The following is a 16,355-nucleotide window of genomic DNA, read 5'->3' as shown; positions in this document are numbered from 1 at the left end:
AAAAGAATGGGAATGGGTGGGTAGGGAAGTGGGGGGCGCTATGGGGGACTTTTGGGATAGTATTGGAAATGTAATTGAGGAAATTATGTAATAAAAATATAAAAAAAAAAAAAAAAAAAAAAAAAAAAAAAAAAAAAAAAAAAAAAAAAAAAAAAAAAAAAGTAAATACGTAGGAGAACTTTAAAAATCGGCAATGCATTAAAAAAGATTCTAATATTTTTATAGTAGGTATGCAATGGTTATTACATGTTAAGCCCACATGTTTTATATTAGGTATGCAATGGTTATTACATGTTAAGCCCACATGTTTTGCCAAATCAAGAGAGAGGAGCAAAAGAGTTTTCTCTTTTCAGTGGCAAGGACACTCGCCTAGAGTAGACTACAGTGTCCGTAAACAATAAACACGAGAGAAGAGTTTTATAACAGTCAAGTTTTGTTTCCTCTAAACTGAAAATGTAAAGCAATCAACGGTGTGTTTTCTGACCAAACCTGCTTGGACTTTCAGAGCTAAGGGACTTCACGAGTACTTCTCAATACAAATAACTTAAAGTGAAAACACACTCCGGCTCCTGAAAAATGACACCGTTATTCCTCCAGATTCCAATGTTAAACTTTGGTGGGAAATGAATATTCTATATTAGCACAATGCTCTGGGATATGAATGGAAGAGAAATTTTTACTGTACTCCTTTGTATTATAAGAATTTTAAACAATGGTTATGTCTATCCAAATGAAAACACTACTAAAATGAACATTTTCACACAAAGGTTTTAATTTGTGAAACCATTAGTGTGCACATCTATTTAATAGACAAAATTTAATGGATTATTTACTACAAAAATATGACTGAAAAAGAAGTGAAACTGTTATATAAAAATAAAATAATTGCAATCCAACAGAAAGTAAAAAGCATAGTTGTGGACTATTGTAAAAAGACTGATATGTAATCATAAAATAGTATATTAAGAATAAATAATTTAAGCCAGGCTTGGTAGTTCATGCCTTTAATCTCAGCTCTAGGGAGTCAGAGAATTTGACATCTCTTAGTTCCAAGTCAGCTGGTTTACAAGAGGAGTCCCAAGCCAACAAGGGCTACATAGTAAAATTCTGTCTCAAAACTGACAGAAAGAAAGAAAATATTTTAAAGTATGCCTTACAATTTGTTCTACAATATGTTGTAAATTAAATGTGAGTGTTCTTATATAGCAATATACCGTGAAAACATTTTACAAGCAGACTATGGTCTCTCATACCTGTAAATCGGCATTGGGGAACCTAAGACGGGAGGGTTCAAAGTTTGAGACCAGCCTAGGAATCTAGCGATGTCAAGGCTAGGTATGGGTTACATAGTTCCCCTCAGTCTCAGAAAAACAAAAGTGGCTCAACAGAAATATTTCCTGCTATGCAAACACAAGGATCTGAGGTCAAGTCCCAAGAAACCATAAGCCACATATGGTCCTGAATACTTGTAGCCTCAGCATGTGCGGGTGTACTAAAAGGCATTCCTGGGGCTTGCTCACTGTCAGCCAAGCTCCAGGTTCAGTGATAGAAACTATCTCCAGGGACTAAAGCAGAGATAGAGCCTCCTCTGGCCTCCATGAGAACAGGCATGTTCTCTCACACACATACACCACACACATACATTACGTGTCCACAAAAGACTTGAAAATATTTTAGGCTAAGAAAGTTTGGGGCATATTAATAAAACCTCCCACAGAATAATAATGACTGCAAGCCATATTCGTTGCAAAGAAATATCCAAAATTAGAGCTTTTTAAAAACCGTGTATTTATTTTATTTTATGTGTATAAATGTTTTTGCCTGCACTTATGTATGTGTACCATGTGCCTGTGAAATTCAAAATGTGTTGCCCCCCAACCCCCGGAACTGAAGTTATAAATGGTCATGAAATAGCAAGTGAGTAGAGGGAATTGAAGTCAGGTCCTCTTCGAGAAAAAAGTGCTCTTAACCACTGAGCCAATCTCTTGTCGACCCTCGCCCCCAAAAGAAAACAAAAACAAAAACAAAAACGTGTACGTTAAAGAATTGAAAATGGTACAGCTAAAGGTTAACTGACATTTCTAGGCTAATCGTGTGTGTAACGTTGGATTCTTCAAAGCTAAAATAACCCCGGGGGAAACCTTCACATATTCAATGATAAAGAATTAAGAGAAAAAAAAAATTCAGTGAGTACGATTTACAAAACTCACATTCTCTGTAGAGTTGGGTCCCTGAGGTAGGCTGGGACTGAAGGCCATGAGGTCGGTCTTGGGTGGACCTTCTCCAGAGCACACCCTCTGTCGCCTCTGCTGCGAGTACGACCAGGTCCCCACCGCGCTGGAGCACACCAGCATTGGCTTCCCTGGAGCACAGGCTCCATCAGTGGGCGTCGCTGAGCAGCGAATCGCTGTGTACAGAAGCAGCGTGAGCACCAACAGGCTGGAAACCGCACAAATGGCGATGATCAGGTACACGTTGACATCTATCAGCGTGGAGTCTGAACCAGAGGTTCCAACCAACACCCTGGATGAGACCTTCGGGGTCTGGCTGTTCTCCACAAGAGACACCAGGAAAGTGGCCGTGGCTGTCAGTGGTGGCTCGCCGTGATCCTTCACCAGCACCAACAAGCGTTGACGCGGCGTGTCCGCTTCATCCAGAACACGAGTTGTGCTGATCTCACCAGTATATAACCCCACGCGGAACGGGCTGCGCACAGCACCTGTCGCAGGCTGCAACTCATAAGACAGCCACGCGTTGTAGCCAGAATCCGCGTCCACTGCACGCACCTTCGCAACCACATGGCCAGAACTCACTGACCTGGACAACAACTCAATAGTTCCTCCGCTACCCTGAGGCCCCAGCAGCATAGGTGCATTGTCATTCTCATCCAGCACAAACACCTGCAGAGTCACATTGCTGCCCAGGGCAGGCACACCAGCATCCCGCGCGCTCACCTGGAACTGTAGCAGCTCCAGCTCCTCATGGTCCAGAGGTTGCAGCGCGAACACCTTGCCGCTCTCCGCGTGCACAGACACATAGCTCGACAGCAAGCGCTCGCCCACCCTCCGCTCCACCAGCGAGTAGGACACCAGCGCGTTCTCCTGCGCATCCGCATCCATCGCTGACACCGTGAAGATGTGTGCTCCAGGCGGGTTGTTCTCCTTCACAAACACTGTGTACTCGGGCTGCGCAAACGCAGGCACGTTGTCATTCACGTCAGCCACCTCCACGGACACGCTGGCCGTGGCCCACAGGGAGGGCGAGCCTCCATCGCGAGCGGTCACAACAACGTCGTAGTTAGCGATAGTCTCTCGGTCCAGAGCTCTGTCCAGTACGAGCGAATAGTAATTCTTGAAAGTGGACACCAGCTTGAAGGGGATGTGGGGTGTCAAGGAGCAGGTCACCTGCCCATTAGTGCCTGAGTCACGATCTGACACGCTAATCAGGGCGATGACAGTCGCCAATGGAGCATCCTCTTTGATAGGCAAAAAAATGGAGGTTATGGCCATCTCAGGCACATTATCATTTACATCCACGAGTTTCACTATAACTTTGCAGTGTCCTGCAAGTGGGAATGCACTTCTGTCCACGGCATCAATATTAATTTCATATACTTTACAGTCTTCGTAATCCAGCCCTTCCTTAACTTTTATTTCTCCACTAGTAGAATCTATTGTAAATTTAGATTTCACATTGTCAAGGACAAGATTACTGAAATAATACAGTATTTCTTTATTAATTCCTTCATCTGCGTCTGAAGCGTTGAGTTTAATTACTAACGACTCTTTGGGTGTATTTTCCAATAATCTAACATTATAAATAGATTTATCAAACTTTGGAGCGTTATCATTTGCATCCAATACATCAATCAGTAACTGAACAGTACCTGTTAGTTCAGGTTTCCCTCCATCAACTGCAATTAGTAATAAACGATGCTCTTGGGTTTCTTCTCTATCTAGGGGCTTCTTCAAAACGAGCTCTAAAACGTTTGTTTCTTCTTCGTTTCTTTTAAGATCCAAGTCAAAATATTCATTAGGATTTACCTTGTAGCTCAAAGCTGCATTGACTCCTATATCCAAATCAGATGCGCCCTCTACCGGAAACCGCGAGTCTTGCATTCTTGACTCTAAAATAAATAATCTTTGTTCAGGTCGTGAGAATTTAGGCGGGTTGTCGTTAATGTCCTTCACCTCCACCTCCACGTGGAAAACCTGCAGCGGCCTGTCCACGATCACCTCCAGGTGGATGCTGCACTCCGCGTTCCGCCCACACAGCTCCTCCCGGTCGATCCGAGAATTCACAAACAAAATGCCATTCTGCAGATTTACCTCCAGAAGGTCCCCGCGGTCCTTGGACGCCACCCTGAACAGGCGGGGCACCAGCTCTGTCAGCTCCAGCCCCAAGTCCTGCGCGATGCGGCCCACGAAGGTGCCGTGTTTGGCCTCCTCGGGGATGGAGTAGTGGAGCTGGCCGCTCCCTGCCTCCCAGGCTGCGAGAAGCACAAAGGAGATCAGCAGGCGCCGAAATCCCGGACTTCCTCGCTGGGAATATACCATCGCAATCTTGTTCCACTTCTCCAGTCTCTATTGCAGCACCACACAAAGTCCTTTGACAACTTAGTTCCAATTTACGATAGATTTGATTTCCTTGCTTTTTTGTGAGCTTCTATAGCAGATCCAAAAATGGAAGATCCTTTTCCTAAGTAAAATGTACTCTCCGTATCCTTTTTTGACGTTGGAAGTTAAAATTTATCTTGTGGTGTCTAGCGACACCATGTGGATAAAAGGGTAAGTATTTTTCTTTGTTTCATTTTATTCACTTACCTTTTATTTTGAAATTATTTCTCAATAATACTCAATTTGAATTACATGTTTTTATGCTTCTGTATATTTCTGCACTCTGTTCTCTAATTAGATGTCACCTCTTTAACCAGGCTCCTATGTTAGTTGCTTTACTTACCAATCCACTAGATGCTCTGCAGGTGGTCTCCTGACTGAACCCAACTTTATAAACACAATCTAAAGTAAAACATCAATATGAGCAAACCACTGCATATGGATAAATCTTCAGTAGACACCCCAAAGAATTTGTCCATTTATTTATAGAGAGATTTATATCCATACTGATGAAATAACTTCCATTGGTTATTTTTTCAACAGTTTCTGTTGCTCAGTAGTATCCTTTGCATACTTAGCTATAGCCTAATTTTTTTAGCTTGTCTATATTAACCTAATGAAAATAAATTTCCTGGGTATTATTGAAAAAATATTCTAGATTTAGTGTTTATTACTGGCGATTTATTGATTGATTCTATCTTCAAAAAGAATTCAAACAGTTTAAATATTCTAACTTCAGGTCCCCTTTTGAAATCTACCCAAATTAATGAACATTTAATCCTTTTTCGGCACCTAACAATTTTTGGGTTGTATTACTCTAATATGGAGGCTTTAATTGTCCAGATGTCCTACAACCTTAGTAAGCCACTTGGCACTATTTTCACGATACAGTATCTAAGTAGCAACTGTGGAAATTGTATAATCACTTATCTTACATTACCTAACAAGTTGGAATCCCGATATTGATTAACATGTAGTGTGCCACAAAAATATTTAGGTTTTAGTAAAGGTAATGACATCCTCAATGAAGAAAAGGCATACCTAGTATGGAAAATAGTTTGCATTTTATTCAGCTATATGGGAGATAAAAGTCTCTGAACTTTGGTTCATCTTTGCAGCTGTTGGAATTATGACCTGTATTTGTCGTTCTCTAGTTGAGGACTTGAGGGTTGCGTTCTCAATCATGATATTCTAAATCCCACAGAAGACACAGGAATCTTCTCAGCCATTTTTTCAGTCAGATAGTAGAGAATACATTTTTGGCTCGTCTAACTCACTGCTCTCTTTTTCTAGGCATTTTAGTTGTAGCGAGGAGTGGTGGTATACATACCTTTAATCCCAACACTCTGGCTAATTTTACTTCATAGTACCATATGAAGTAGAATAAAAGTAATGAATAAAAGATACAAAATTTAAATATTCAGAAGACTTATTAATTATAGATAGTTCAGGAGGAAAGAAAGAATTAATATTTATTTCAATTCCGTCTTTCTCATTGATAAAACGCATATTTTATAAATGCATATCAAGCAAATATTTAAATAGATTATAATTTTCTGAAAGAAAATATCATTCAAGACAACTACAGATTTTCTAGTAGTGTCTAGAATTTAATTCAATATTACTGAACTTAATAAGAAGAACATTATGAAAAGAAAAACGTTCTATAGGTGATGATTCAGTGACATGAGAGACCACAAATAACTATAATTATTATGTTGATTAAATTCATTAAAATGAGATAATTTCACTTAAAAACTCTACTTTTTTATAAAGCAAAGCAAGGTGCTAAAATTTGGAGGGCACTGACAGAAGCTAGGAATTCAGTTGATTGTGTAGTAGCCTAGACTAGTAAGAAAGGAGTTCATGCCTTTAATCCCAGCATTCCAGAGGCAGGAAGATCTCAGGGATCAAGGCTATTCTGGTCTATAGAGCAAGTTTTGGGACATCCAGGGCTACACAGAGAAATCCTATCTCAAAAAACAAAGAAGAGAAGGAAGAAGAAACAATTACTATGTAAGGGATATGTTGCAATAACATAAGCATCATCCAGCAAAGAGTGTGAGTAACTTACAAACACAAATAGATATAAAATCTATGAAGTATATGGTGTAAAGATTTAACATATGTACAGTGATTCTCAGAAGAAGAGATTAATGTAAAGTAGAAGCAATATTTGAAGGAATGCTAATAAATATTATTTTAAATTGATAAAGGATCAATTCACAAATACAAAAGGTCATAAAAACTTCAAGGGAGATTTTTAAAAGTAACCCAAAACTGATCTGGTAATATAGGTTGTTGATAATTTTCAAGCAAACAAACAACAAAAAAGAATCTTCTGTTTTGTTTTTTCCAGACAGGGTCTCTCTGTATAGACCTGACTGTCTTAGAACTCACTCTGTAGATCAGGCTGGCCTTAGAGATCCACCTGCATCTGTCTCCCAAGTGCTCTGATTAAAATTGTGTGCCACCATCACTTCACCAAAAAAGAGTTTTTAAAACAGCGAAGAAGAAGAAGAAGAAGAAGAAGAAGAAGAAGAAGAAGAAGAAGAAGAAGAAGAAGAAGAAGAAGAAGAAGAAGAAGAANAGAAGAAGAAGAAGAAGAAGAAGAAGAAGAAGAAGAAGAAGAAGAAGAAGAAGAAGAAGAAGAAGAAGAAGAAGAAGAAGAAGAAGAAGAAAAAGAGGAAGAAGAAGTCATTACTGTGATGGTTTGAATGTGCTTGAGCCAGGGAGTGGCACTATTAGGAGGTGTGGCCTTGTTCGAGTAGGTTTGTCACTGTGGGTGTGGGTTTTAATGCCCTAGTAGTCTTCCACAAGCAGCCTTCAGATGAAGATGTAGCACTCTCAGCTTTGCCTGTATCATGCCTAGCTAGATGCTGCCCTGCTCCCACCTTGGTGATAATGGCCTGAACCTGTGAACCCATAAGCCAGACAATTAAATGTCATCCTTTATAAGACTTGCTTTGGTCATGGTGTCTGTCCACAGCAGTAAAACCCAAACTAAGACAGTCACAATACATCAATGATAAATTTGGTAGTCATCTTCTCATGAAGGGACTATAGAAAGTTATCTTCAAAGTGATAGGAAAAAATAACTTCCCAATTAAGCACTAAATACCTAACAAAACTATTCCTCAAAGGTGGCATTTAAATGCTACATCTAAATACAAAAACATGGGATTTCTTTCCTATCAGACCATAGGAAAATACTCAAGAACCTTTTTCAGAAGAAAGAAGAACTCAGAAACGCAAACATAAATGAGTATTTACAGTACAAAGGTAATAATTGTATGTCAAGGATCTATGCATAATTCAAAAGCACAAGTGTAACATAGATTGGGGGAGAGGCGGTTACACAGAGTGATTTCCTAAGCTGTGGAATTCTCTCAACATTACAATACATTACAAGTATTGGTTGATGCCTTAGCAAGTCAACAGTGTGCCTTACAATCTCTAGGAAATGGAAGAGAAAAAAAATATGACTTTAAAACACACATCAGAGCTACAGACATCAGTAAGGTGATGTCATATAAAGTTCTAAACCCCCTTTTCCCTAAGGGGGAGAGAGACACATTGTCAAGAAGAATACACAGCCCTATTCCAATCCTGAGGAACCTAAAGATGAAGCAAAAAGCCCCTACACTCCAGACAAGCTCAAAACTGCCATTTCAAAGCAGGTGAAAAACACCGGGAACTTCTCATCAGTCTTTTCTCCTAGCACAGCACTGCTCTGGCAGGAGGAAGCAATAGCTTCTAGCTTCTCTCCAAGGAGTGTGGAAGAGTGGACTTCGAAGTCTACATCCTGACATTTCAGATGGCAGAGCGCTACCCAGAGGCTTGGTTTCTGTCTCACTACTGGAAGTACAAGTGGAGCACATTTGTGTGGACAATTAGCAGCATTCGAAGCTGATGCTCCAGAAGACCTAACAGCCTCTTCCCTATGAGGAAATGAGAAGGGCAGAGCAAGGAGCCAATTTCACTGCTTCTCATTGGGCAGATCAAGAAACTCTTTTCTGTCTAACCTGTATCTCACATTAATAGGAAACAGCAGATTCTAATGCCTGAAAGCTATTCAGAACAACAAAAAAGAGGCATGCATCCAGGTGTGGATTAATACATTAATCCCATCACTTGGGAGGCAGAGGTAGAATGGTCTCTGAGTTCCAGATCAGCCTGGCCTGCTTAATGAGTTTTAGGCCAGCCATAATGAGACTGTGTGGAAAAGAGGAAAGAGGTGAGTAGAGACTTTACTCCAGGGCATCTGTACAGTGAACAGACATCTAGGGGAGTCTTTTATCAACCCCTGAAAAAGAGAAATCAGTAGATGCCCCCTGCTAGGCGTTTGTGCATAAAACTACAGAGAGCACACATCTGCCCAAATGGCTTGGAGGAGCCCAGATTCTCAGACAACTGACAATGAGAACCTGCTAGAAAGATTGAGAGAAGTGGCTGCTTTTTTTCTACAAATAAGAGAACATTGACACCAAATAACAAAAGGGGAGAAAAGCAAGAGAACACAAAAGAATTTCTGTGATCTACAGAAACCAAATGTAAAGAGGTAGAGGCAAATGAATTCTGGCAGACTTTAAACTAGCCAACACAAAATGCTCAATGAGCTCATGAAAATAAAGTATTAACAGAGAGGAAACTTCAACAGAGATGGAGTTTTAACCAACTGCAGAGAAATTTTGGAATTGAAGAACACAATTGACTGAAAACTTCAGGAGGACAATTATAAATACATGACCAAGCAAAAGGAACAGTGGCCTCAAGGATGGAATATTTGCTTATGAAGAGAGTCAAAGCTAAAAGAGAATGTTAAAGAATGAAGAAGGACTAAGAGACTTGGTGGTTGTTGTTTTTTTAAGCGAGCTAATAGTTGTATTGTGTTATTCACAGAGAGAAGAGAACAGCAGAAATCTTAACTTCGGAATTATGGCTTAAACCCTCTAAATCTGAGGGTGAAATGGATAGTCGAAGCCAAGAACCTTAGCATAGTTCAGAGAGGAGGAAACTAAGCAATGCCACAACTAGAAACTAATTGTTAAGCGTCAACAATGAAGACGGAATTTTGACAGCAGATGGAACACCGTAAAGCTAATCAGCAGATTTCTCGGCAGAAATTTTTGCATGCCAGAAGATATAGTCAAACTCCCAAAGGAAAACTATCGCCACGCAAGAATTCCATATCCAGTAGCAAATAAATCTGTGAAGAAAGTGATAAGACACTTAAGAAAAAGTCAAGTTGAAGACGATAGTAAAACTAACCTTTCCAGAGGTGTCCTCTGCAGACTGCAGTTGATCCTCTCTGTCCCTTGAATCAGATAAACTGGGGCTGAAGGCCATGAGGTCGGTCTTAGGTGGGTACTCCCCAGAGCACACCCTTTGCCTCCTTTGCTGGGAGTATGACCAGCTCCCCACGGCACTGGAGCACACCATTACCGGTTTTGGAGGCCCGCACACGCTCTCATTGGGGACAGTGGAACAGCGCAGCGCTGTGTACAGCAGCAGCGTGAGCACTAGCAGGCTGGACACCGCGCAGATGGCGATGATCAGGTACACGTTGACATCTACCAGTGACGCCTCAGAGTGTGTGACACTCGTGGATACTCGCGATGGAGCCTTTGGTACCGGGCCATTCTCTACCAGCGACACCAACACTGTGGCGGTAACAATCATTGCTGGGTCACCATGGTCCTTCACCAGCACCAAAAGGCGCTGACGTGGCGAATCTGCTTCATCCAGGGTGCGCGTAGTACTAATCTCGCCCGTATACAAACCTACGCGGAAAAGGCTACGGGAATTGCCTTCTGACGATTGCAGCTCATACGAGAGCCATGCGTTGTAGCCAGAGTCTGCATCCACCGCGCGCACCTTAGCCACCACATGGCCTGCACCCACTGATCTGGACACCAGCCGGCTCACGATTCCACCAGAGACTCCTGCCTCAGGTTCCAGCAGTGTGGGCGCGTTGTCATTCTCGTCCAGCACAAACACCTGCAGAGTCACATTGCTGCCCAGGGCAGGCACACCAGCATCCCGCGCGCTCACCTGGAACTGCAGCAGCTCCAGCTCCTCATGGTCCAGAGGCTGCAGNGCGAACACCTTGCCGCTCTCCGCGTGCACAGACACATANCTCGACAGCAAGCGCTCGCCCACCCTCCGCTCCACCAGNGAGTAGGACACCAGCGCGTTCTCCTGCGCGTCCGCATCCATCGCCAACACCGTGAAGATGTGCGCTCCTGGTGGATTGTTCTCCTTCACAAACACGGTGTATTCGGGCTGAGCGAACACTGGAGCATTGTCGTTCACGTCAGCCACCTCCACAGACACGCTGGCCGTGGCCCACAGCGAGGGCGAGCCCCCATCCCGCGCTGTCACCACCACCTTATAGTCTGCTGTTGTCTCTCGGTCCAAGGCGCTGTCCAGCACGAGAGAATAGTAATTCTTGAAGGTGGACACCAACTTGAAGGGGACATGATTTGTCAGGGAGCAGGTCACCTGCCCGTTGACACCCGTGTCCCGATCAGACACACTGATGAGTGCGATGACAGTGCCCACTGGAGAATTCTCTCGTATTGGAAGTGATAGAGATTTGAATTCCAGTTCTGGGACATTATCGTTAATGTCTTCAACTTGTACAATGACTTTACAGTGCCCAGAGAGTGGAAGTTGTCCCTTGTCAATTCCCTCTATGAGAATTTCATAGGATTTGCACTCTTCAAAATCAATGTATCCCTTTACAATAATCTCTCCGCTAACAGGATCTATGTGAAATTTGTATTTCACATTTGGTGAATTATCTGTAGAAAATGAGTACATAATATCCCCATTTACCCCTTCGTCTAAATCTGAGGCATTAACTTTGACTACCAATGTCCCATTTGGAACGTTTTCTGGTAATTTCACGGTATAGAGAGATCTGTCAAAAACTGGAGAATTATCATTGGCATCCAGCACGGTGATGAGTAACTGAACACTGCCAGTCAGCTCTGGCTTTCCTCCGTCCGTGACAGTAAGCACTAAAATTATCTCTGGAGTTTCCTCCCGGTCTAAAGATTTCCGTAATACAAGTCCAAGACCTTTTACCCGTTCGTCGTTGGATGGTTTTTCCAAAGAAAAGTAATCATTTGGACTCAGTCTGTAAGTCAGTACAGCATTGATTCCGATATCTGCGTCTGAAGCGCCCTCTAGTGGAAACCAAGTGTCAAGTGGCCTTGATTCTGCAATGAACAGATTCTTTTGTGTTGTTGGGAACCTGGGAGGGTTGTCGTTAATGTCCCTCACCTCCACCTCCACGTGGAAAACCTGAAGCGGCCTGTCCACGATCACCTCCAGGTGGATGCTGCACTCCGCGCTCCGCCCGCACAGCTCCTCCCGGTCGATCCGAGAATTCACAAACAAAATGCCATTCTGCAGATTTACCTCCAGAAGGTCTCCGCGGTCCTTGGACGCCACNCTGAACAGGCGGGGCACCAGCTCCGTCAGCTCGAGCCCCAGGTCCTGCGCGATGCGGCCCACGAAGGTGCCGTGTTTGGCCTCCTCTGGGATGGAGTAGTGGATCTGGCTGTTCCCTGCCTCCCAGATTGCAAGAAGCAGAAAAGAAAGAAGCAAGCGCTGGGATTCCTGGCCACTTCCCCAGGAAAATTCCATTTCAAGTGCACAGTGCTTTGTTCTGATTAGGGATTCTCTCAGAGCTAGGAGAATTCTTCTAATCCGTTAGTCCATCGCCACTGCATCCGCCATTGTTCCGATTCGGACTGGTAAATACAGCTTTCCGGGAAGAGTGGAAATGACTTTTTCTTTTAGTCTGCCTTCTGTGGGATCTATTTGACGGTAAAGAGCGACATCATGTGGCTCCAAACTGTAAGTATGAATTCCAGAAATCCTCACCACTAAAAGCTGTCTTGTTTATTCCTTCACCTTTTCCAAATAGGTTTCCCGTTTTGCAAAATAGAGACATATTTTGTAGATATGCATTCTCACCAGTGACTGTATGTGATCTTTCTTTTTATCAGAGCACAAACTTCTAATACAGTGGAACTTCATGTAGTTTTTTTTCTCATGTGGACTTTTAGTATTTAGAGAGACCAAGCTGTCGTTAATATAAACTTTGTAAACATGTAGTAATGAGGTGCAGATCAGGAAAATTCAAGACAGATTCCGAATGAGCCGTCAAGTTTGTAACAATTTAAAAGCTCCCCCAAACTATAGAAGTTTCATGATTAAAGCAACTGGACAGTTATTTTGTACCCTCTTTGAAAATTTGAATCACCAAGACCGCATGTTTGGTTCTTTTGTTTGATTTTAATTACTCCTTTGCCACCACTTAAGTATGTGTGCACTCCTTTGAAATAATACTTTTAAAGATAATTGTTGTGTTTTAATATTAGTACCTCAGAAAAATTTGAATACTGTTTACTGTTACCCAACACAACTGGTTTCCCTTTCTTTTCATTTTTGAGACTGGGTATTATTTATCTTAGGCTATCTTGGAACTCACAGTGTACCAAAGTTTACCCGAAATGTCTGATTCTCCTGCCCGAAGTGCTGGACTGTGGGCATGCACCACCACAAGTTTCATGGAATGCTGGGCATAGAACTCAAGCTTCTTACAGACTAGGCAAGCACTGTAGCAACTGTGGACTGCATCACTAGCCCAGTGTCAGCTCTCAAGTTCTAAACATATGGTGTCTCAACACTTTAATTTTATAAAGATACAAAATCCAAGCTGAGGCTGTGGTGGCACAGGCCTTTAGTCCAAACACTTGAACGTCTGAGACAAACCGACCAGAGACAAGAGTTTGAAGCCAGGCTGGTCTAGAGAGCAAGTGCCAGGACAGCCAGAACTACACAAAGAAAACCTGTCTTTAAAAAAAAACTAAAAATAAAATAAAATTAATATATCAAAAAACAAAAACAAGCAAACTAAAACTACATAATATTGACCTAAAGATAATATATTTTAACATAGAAAGGTTGTATTTTACCTTACTTTTCAAACCAAAATTTGCCAGGTGTGGTCTTGATTCATCCATGGTCTAAGTGGACAATGGAGATATTCTCGGAAAGAAAAATAATTTCCTGTACAACCTTAACAAAGAAAGTATGGGTGGAAGTGGCCATCTGAGGACTCCTATTGAACCATAATGGGGGAGGGTGTGGTATAAGTGGCCATCTGCAGACTCCCTTTTCATCCTAAATTCATAACTTTCTCTCTTCCATATTTCTTTAGAAAACATCTTTTCTTTTAGAAAAATCAAACTATCAAAAATAATTTCAAGATCCTCCTCTCTATCAAGGTCGTCTCTTTCCCTCTCTCTCACTCACATACGACTAATTTCTGAGTCAAGACAGAAACAAGCAGACCCTCACTGAGAGCCCAAAGGGTTTTTTGTTTTAATTATCAAAAGTCTGTAATTATCTTCCATGGGTAAGACACTGGAAGAAGTTAGAAGAAGTACCCTTCCTTTGTTTTATTTACAGAGCCTAGAGATACCTAGATTTGAGATCCAACAGGGTAAAAACGAATATTTGTGACAGTTGATCTTGTTGCTAACTTGATTTTCAACAATCCTAATAGAAACAAACCTCAGTACATGCCTGTGAGGGATTTGCTAGATTGTGTTAGTTGAGGTGAGAACATTGATCCTGAAGGTGGGCAGCAGCATTCCCCTGCAGGAGATGTGCTTTAGCGAAAAAGTGGGAATCAACAGAGGACCAACGTTCATCATTCTCTACTTCCTACTACAGGACAGGCTGACCTGCTGCCTGGTGATTGGGCAGTAGTTACCCCAGAACCGTGAACCAAAACAAACCCTTCTTTCCTTAAGTAGATTTTATTAGCACTTTGTCACCACCACAAGAGAAATAACTAATACAATATTCATTTGAAATAATTATTTATTAATATTCAGTATGGGGACAATGAGATGGATTAGTGGGCAAAAAGCACTTGCCATGCAAAACTGGCAATCTTAATTTGATTCTTAAACTCAGAACACATAGAGGAAGGATATTGTCAACTCCCACAACTTGTCCTCTGATCTCTATATGTGACATATACATTAATTAATTAGCTAGTGGATTATTCACTTTTTAGAGTATATATGTATATATCACTCAAAACTCTTTTTTTACAAGATTTATTTATTTTATTTTATGTGAATACACTATAGCTCTCTCAGACACCCAAAAAGAGGGCATCGGATCCCATTACAAATGGTTGTGAGCTACCATGTGGTTGCTGGGAATTGAACTCAGAACCTCTGGAAGAGCAGTTGGTGCTCTTAACTGCTGAGCCATCTCTCTAGCCCACTCAAAACTCTTCAAATCATATTTGCCCAAGTTCAAGAACAACATGGGCTGCTTGAGACTCTATCTCAAAAACTTTCAAAAATGTCCTTTTGAAAGTCTTCTTAAGAATTTCAAGAAGATCTGCATTAGAAGACTGAAGTCCCAAATCAAGGAACAAAAACTCTGAATGACCCTGTAACCTACCACAGGATGATAGCAGACTGATAAAATAAGTATCGAACTGAGGTTGAGCATGCTGTGGCAAATACTTAAATGGAGAAAGAGAAAAAGATGATTCTAGGAAAGAAAATGGAAATAAGCAAGAGGAATAATAAAGAAAATATGTATTTCAGCCAAGTGTATTGGTGCACCCCTTTGATTCCAGCACTCAGGGGGCAGAGACAGGCAGATCTCTGTTAGTTCAAGGCCAGCCTGATCTACCTAATGAGTTCCAGGACACTCAAAACTACATAAGAGTTGTCTTTAATAAAGAAAAGCCATGTATCTCTTTGTGAGTGCTGCTCTCCTGGAGTGTGCTGCAGGTACCTAGCACCTGCACTTTCCCACTCTATGACCCCAAGAGCACTGTCCTTGAGCATTGCCAGGCTTGAATGAACCCCATGAAAGTAAAACATCATAGGGACTGGCAATGTTGCAGAGCAAGTCTGTCTCCATGTATGACCCCTGACATGCAACCAGCACGCACTGCTGCTGCTGACAAACATAAACAGAGGGAAGAAAGAAAACAGAATCCAGAAGCAGGAGCACTGACGCTCATCCCTTCCACTCCATGTCTCTCTTAGATTACCCACAATGCCATGAGTGTTCTCTCCAGAAACAAGGAAAATTGAACATGACTCCATGTTCAATTTTGTAGACCAGGCTGGCCTCAAACTCAGAAATCTGCCTGCCTCTGCCTCCCAAGTGCTGGGATTAAAGGTGTACTAGTACAACCAGCAGAAATTAAAATATTTTTCAATTGGGAAAAATTAGGACAACATAGCATTTCCAGAACTTTGTTTTGCTTTGATTTGTCATATTTTTAATGGAAATATTTAAAATATCGACTTGGAGGGGCTGGAAAGATAGCTAGTGATTAAGAGCACTCATGTGTATTGTACATATCACTCACACACATAATCTTAAATTTTTAATTAAAAAACACTGTAGAATAAAAATTTAATACTCCCACAACATATTTAAATGTTTTTAAAATAATGTTTTAAATCTAATGACACATTCTTTTCCATTTGAGTAATTTGTTGAAAATAAGTCTCTATGTAATTTTTAAACTACTATACCAGTAAAACTTCTTCGTTGTTAACCTCTTTTGTGTAGTTGTAAGAATGCTAATGTCCCATGAGTGATAAGACAAAGAACCCATAGCTTTAATGACAATACTAGCGAGTGTAAAGTGCTCTACAGAAAGAACATAAATAG

The 16,355-nt window shown here is 41.5% G+C and overlaps 1 protein-coding gene across 6 annotated transcripts in view; it reads right to left on the bottom strand.

Moving 5' to 3' along the window:
* The window catches only part of LOC110285079 (protocadherin alpha-4), a 225,915-nt gene that overhangs the window by 199,891 nt on the left and 9,669 nt on the right, over positions 1 to 16,355 (bottom strand). The window contains exons 1-2 of one of the 6 annotated variants that reach the window (XM_029472219.1): positions 9,888 to 12,448; positions 4,023 to 4,126 (exon numbers count right to left, since the gene is read on the bottom strand). The exons of 3 other annotated variants lie outside the window; for them this stretch is intronic. In XM_029472219.1, coding sequence (XP_029328079.1) covers positions 4,094 to 4,126; positions 9,888 to 12,272 — 2,418 coding nt within the window. In that variant the 5' untranslated portion in view covers positions 12,273 to 12,448 and the 3' untranslated portion in view covers positions 4,023 to 4,093. Of the gene's footprint in view, positions 1 to 4,022; positions 4,127 to 9,887; positions 12,449 to 16,355 lie in introns of those variants that run through there. 2 more of the 6 variants (XM_029472214.1, XM_029472215.1) reach the window with 2 other exon arrangements.

This window comes from Mus caroli, chromosome 18 (genome assembly GCF_900094665.2).
Source record: "Mus caroli chromosome 18, CAROLI_EIJ_v1.1, whole genome shotgun sequence".
Lineage (NCBI taxonomy): Eukaryota > Metazoa > Chordata > Mammalia > Rodentia > Muridae > Mus > Mus caroli.
This window is presented reverse-complemented; position numbering and strand designations above follow the sequence as displayed.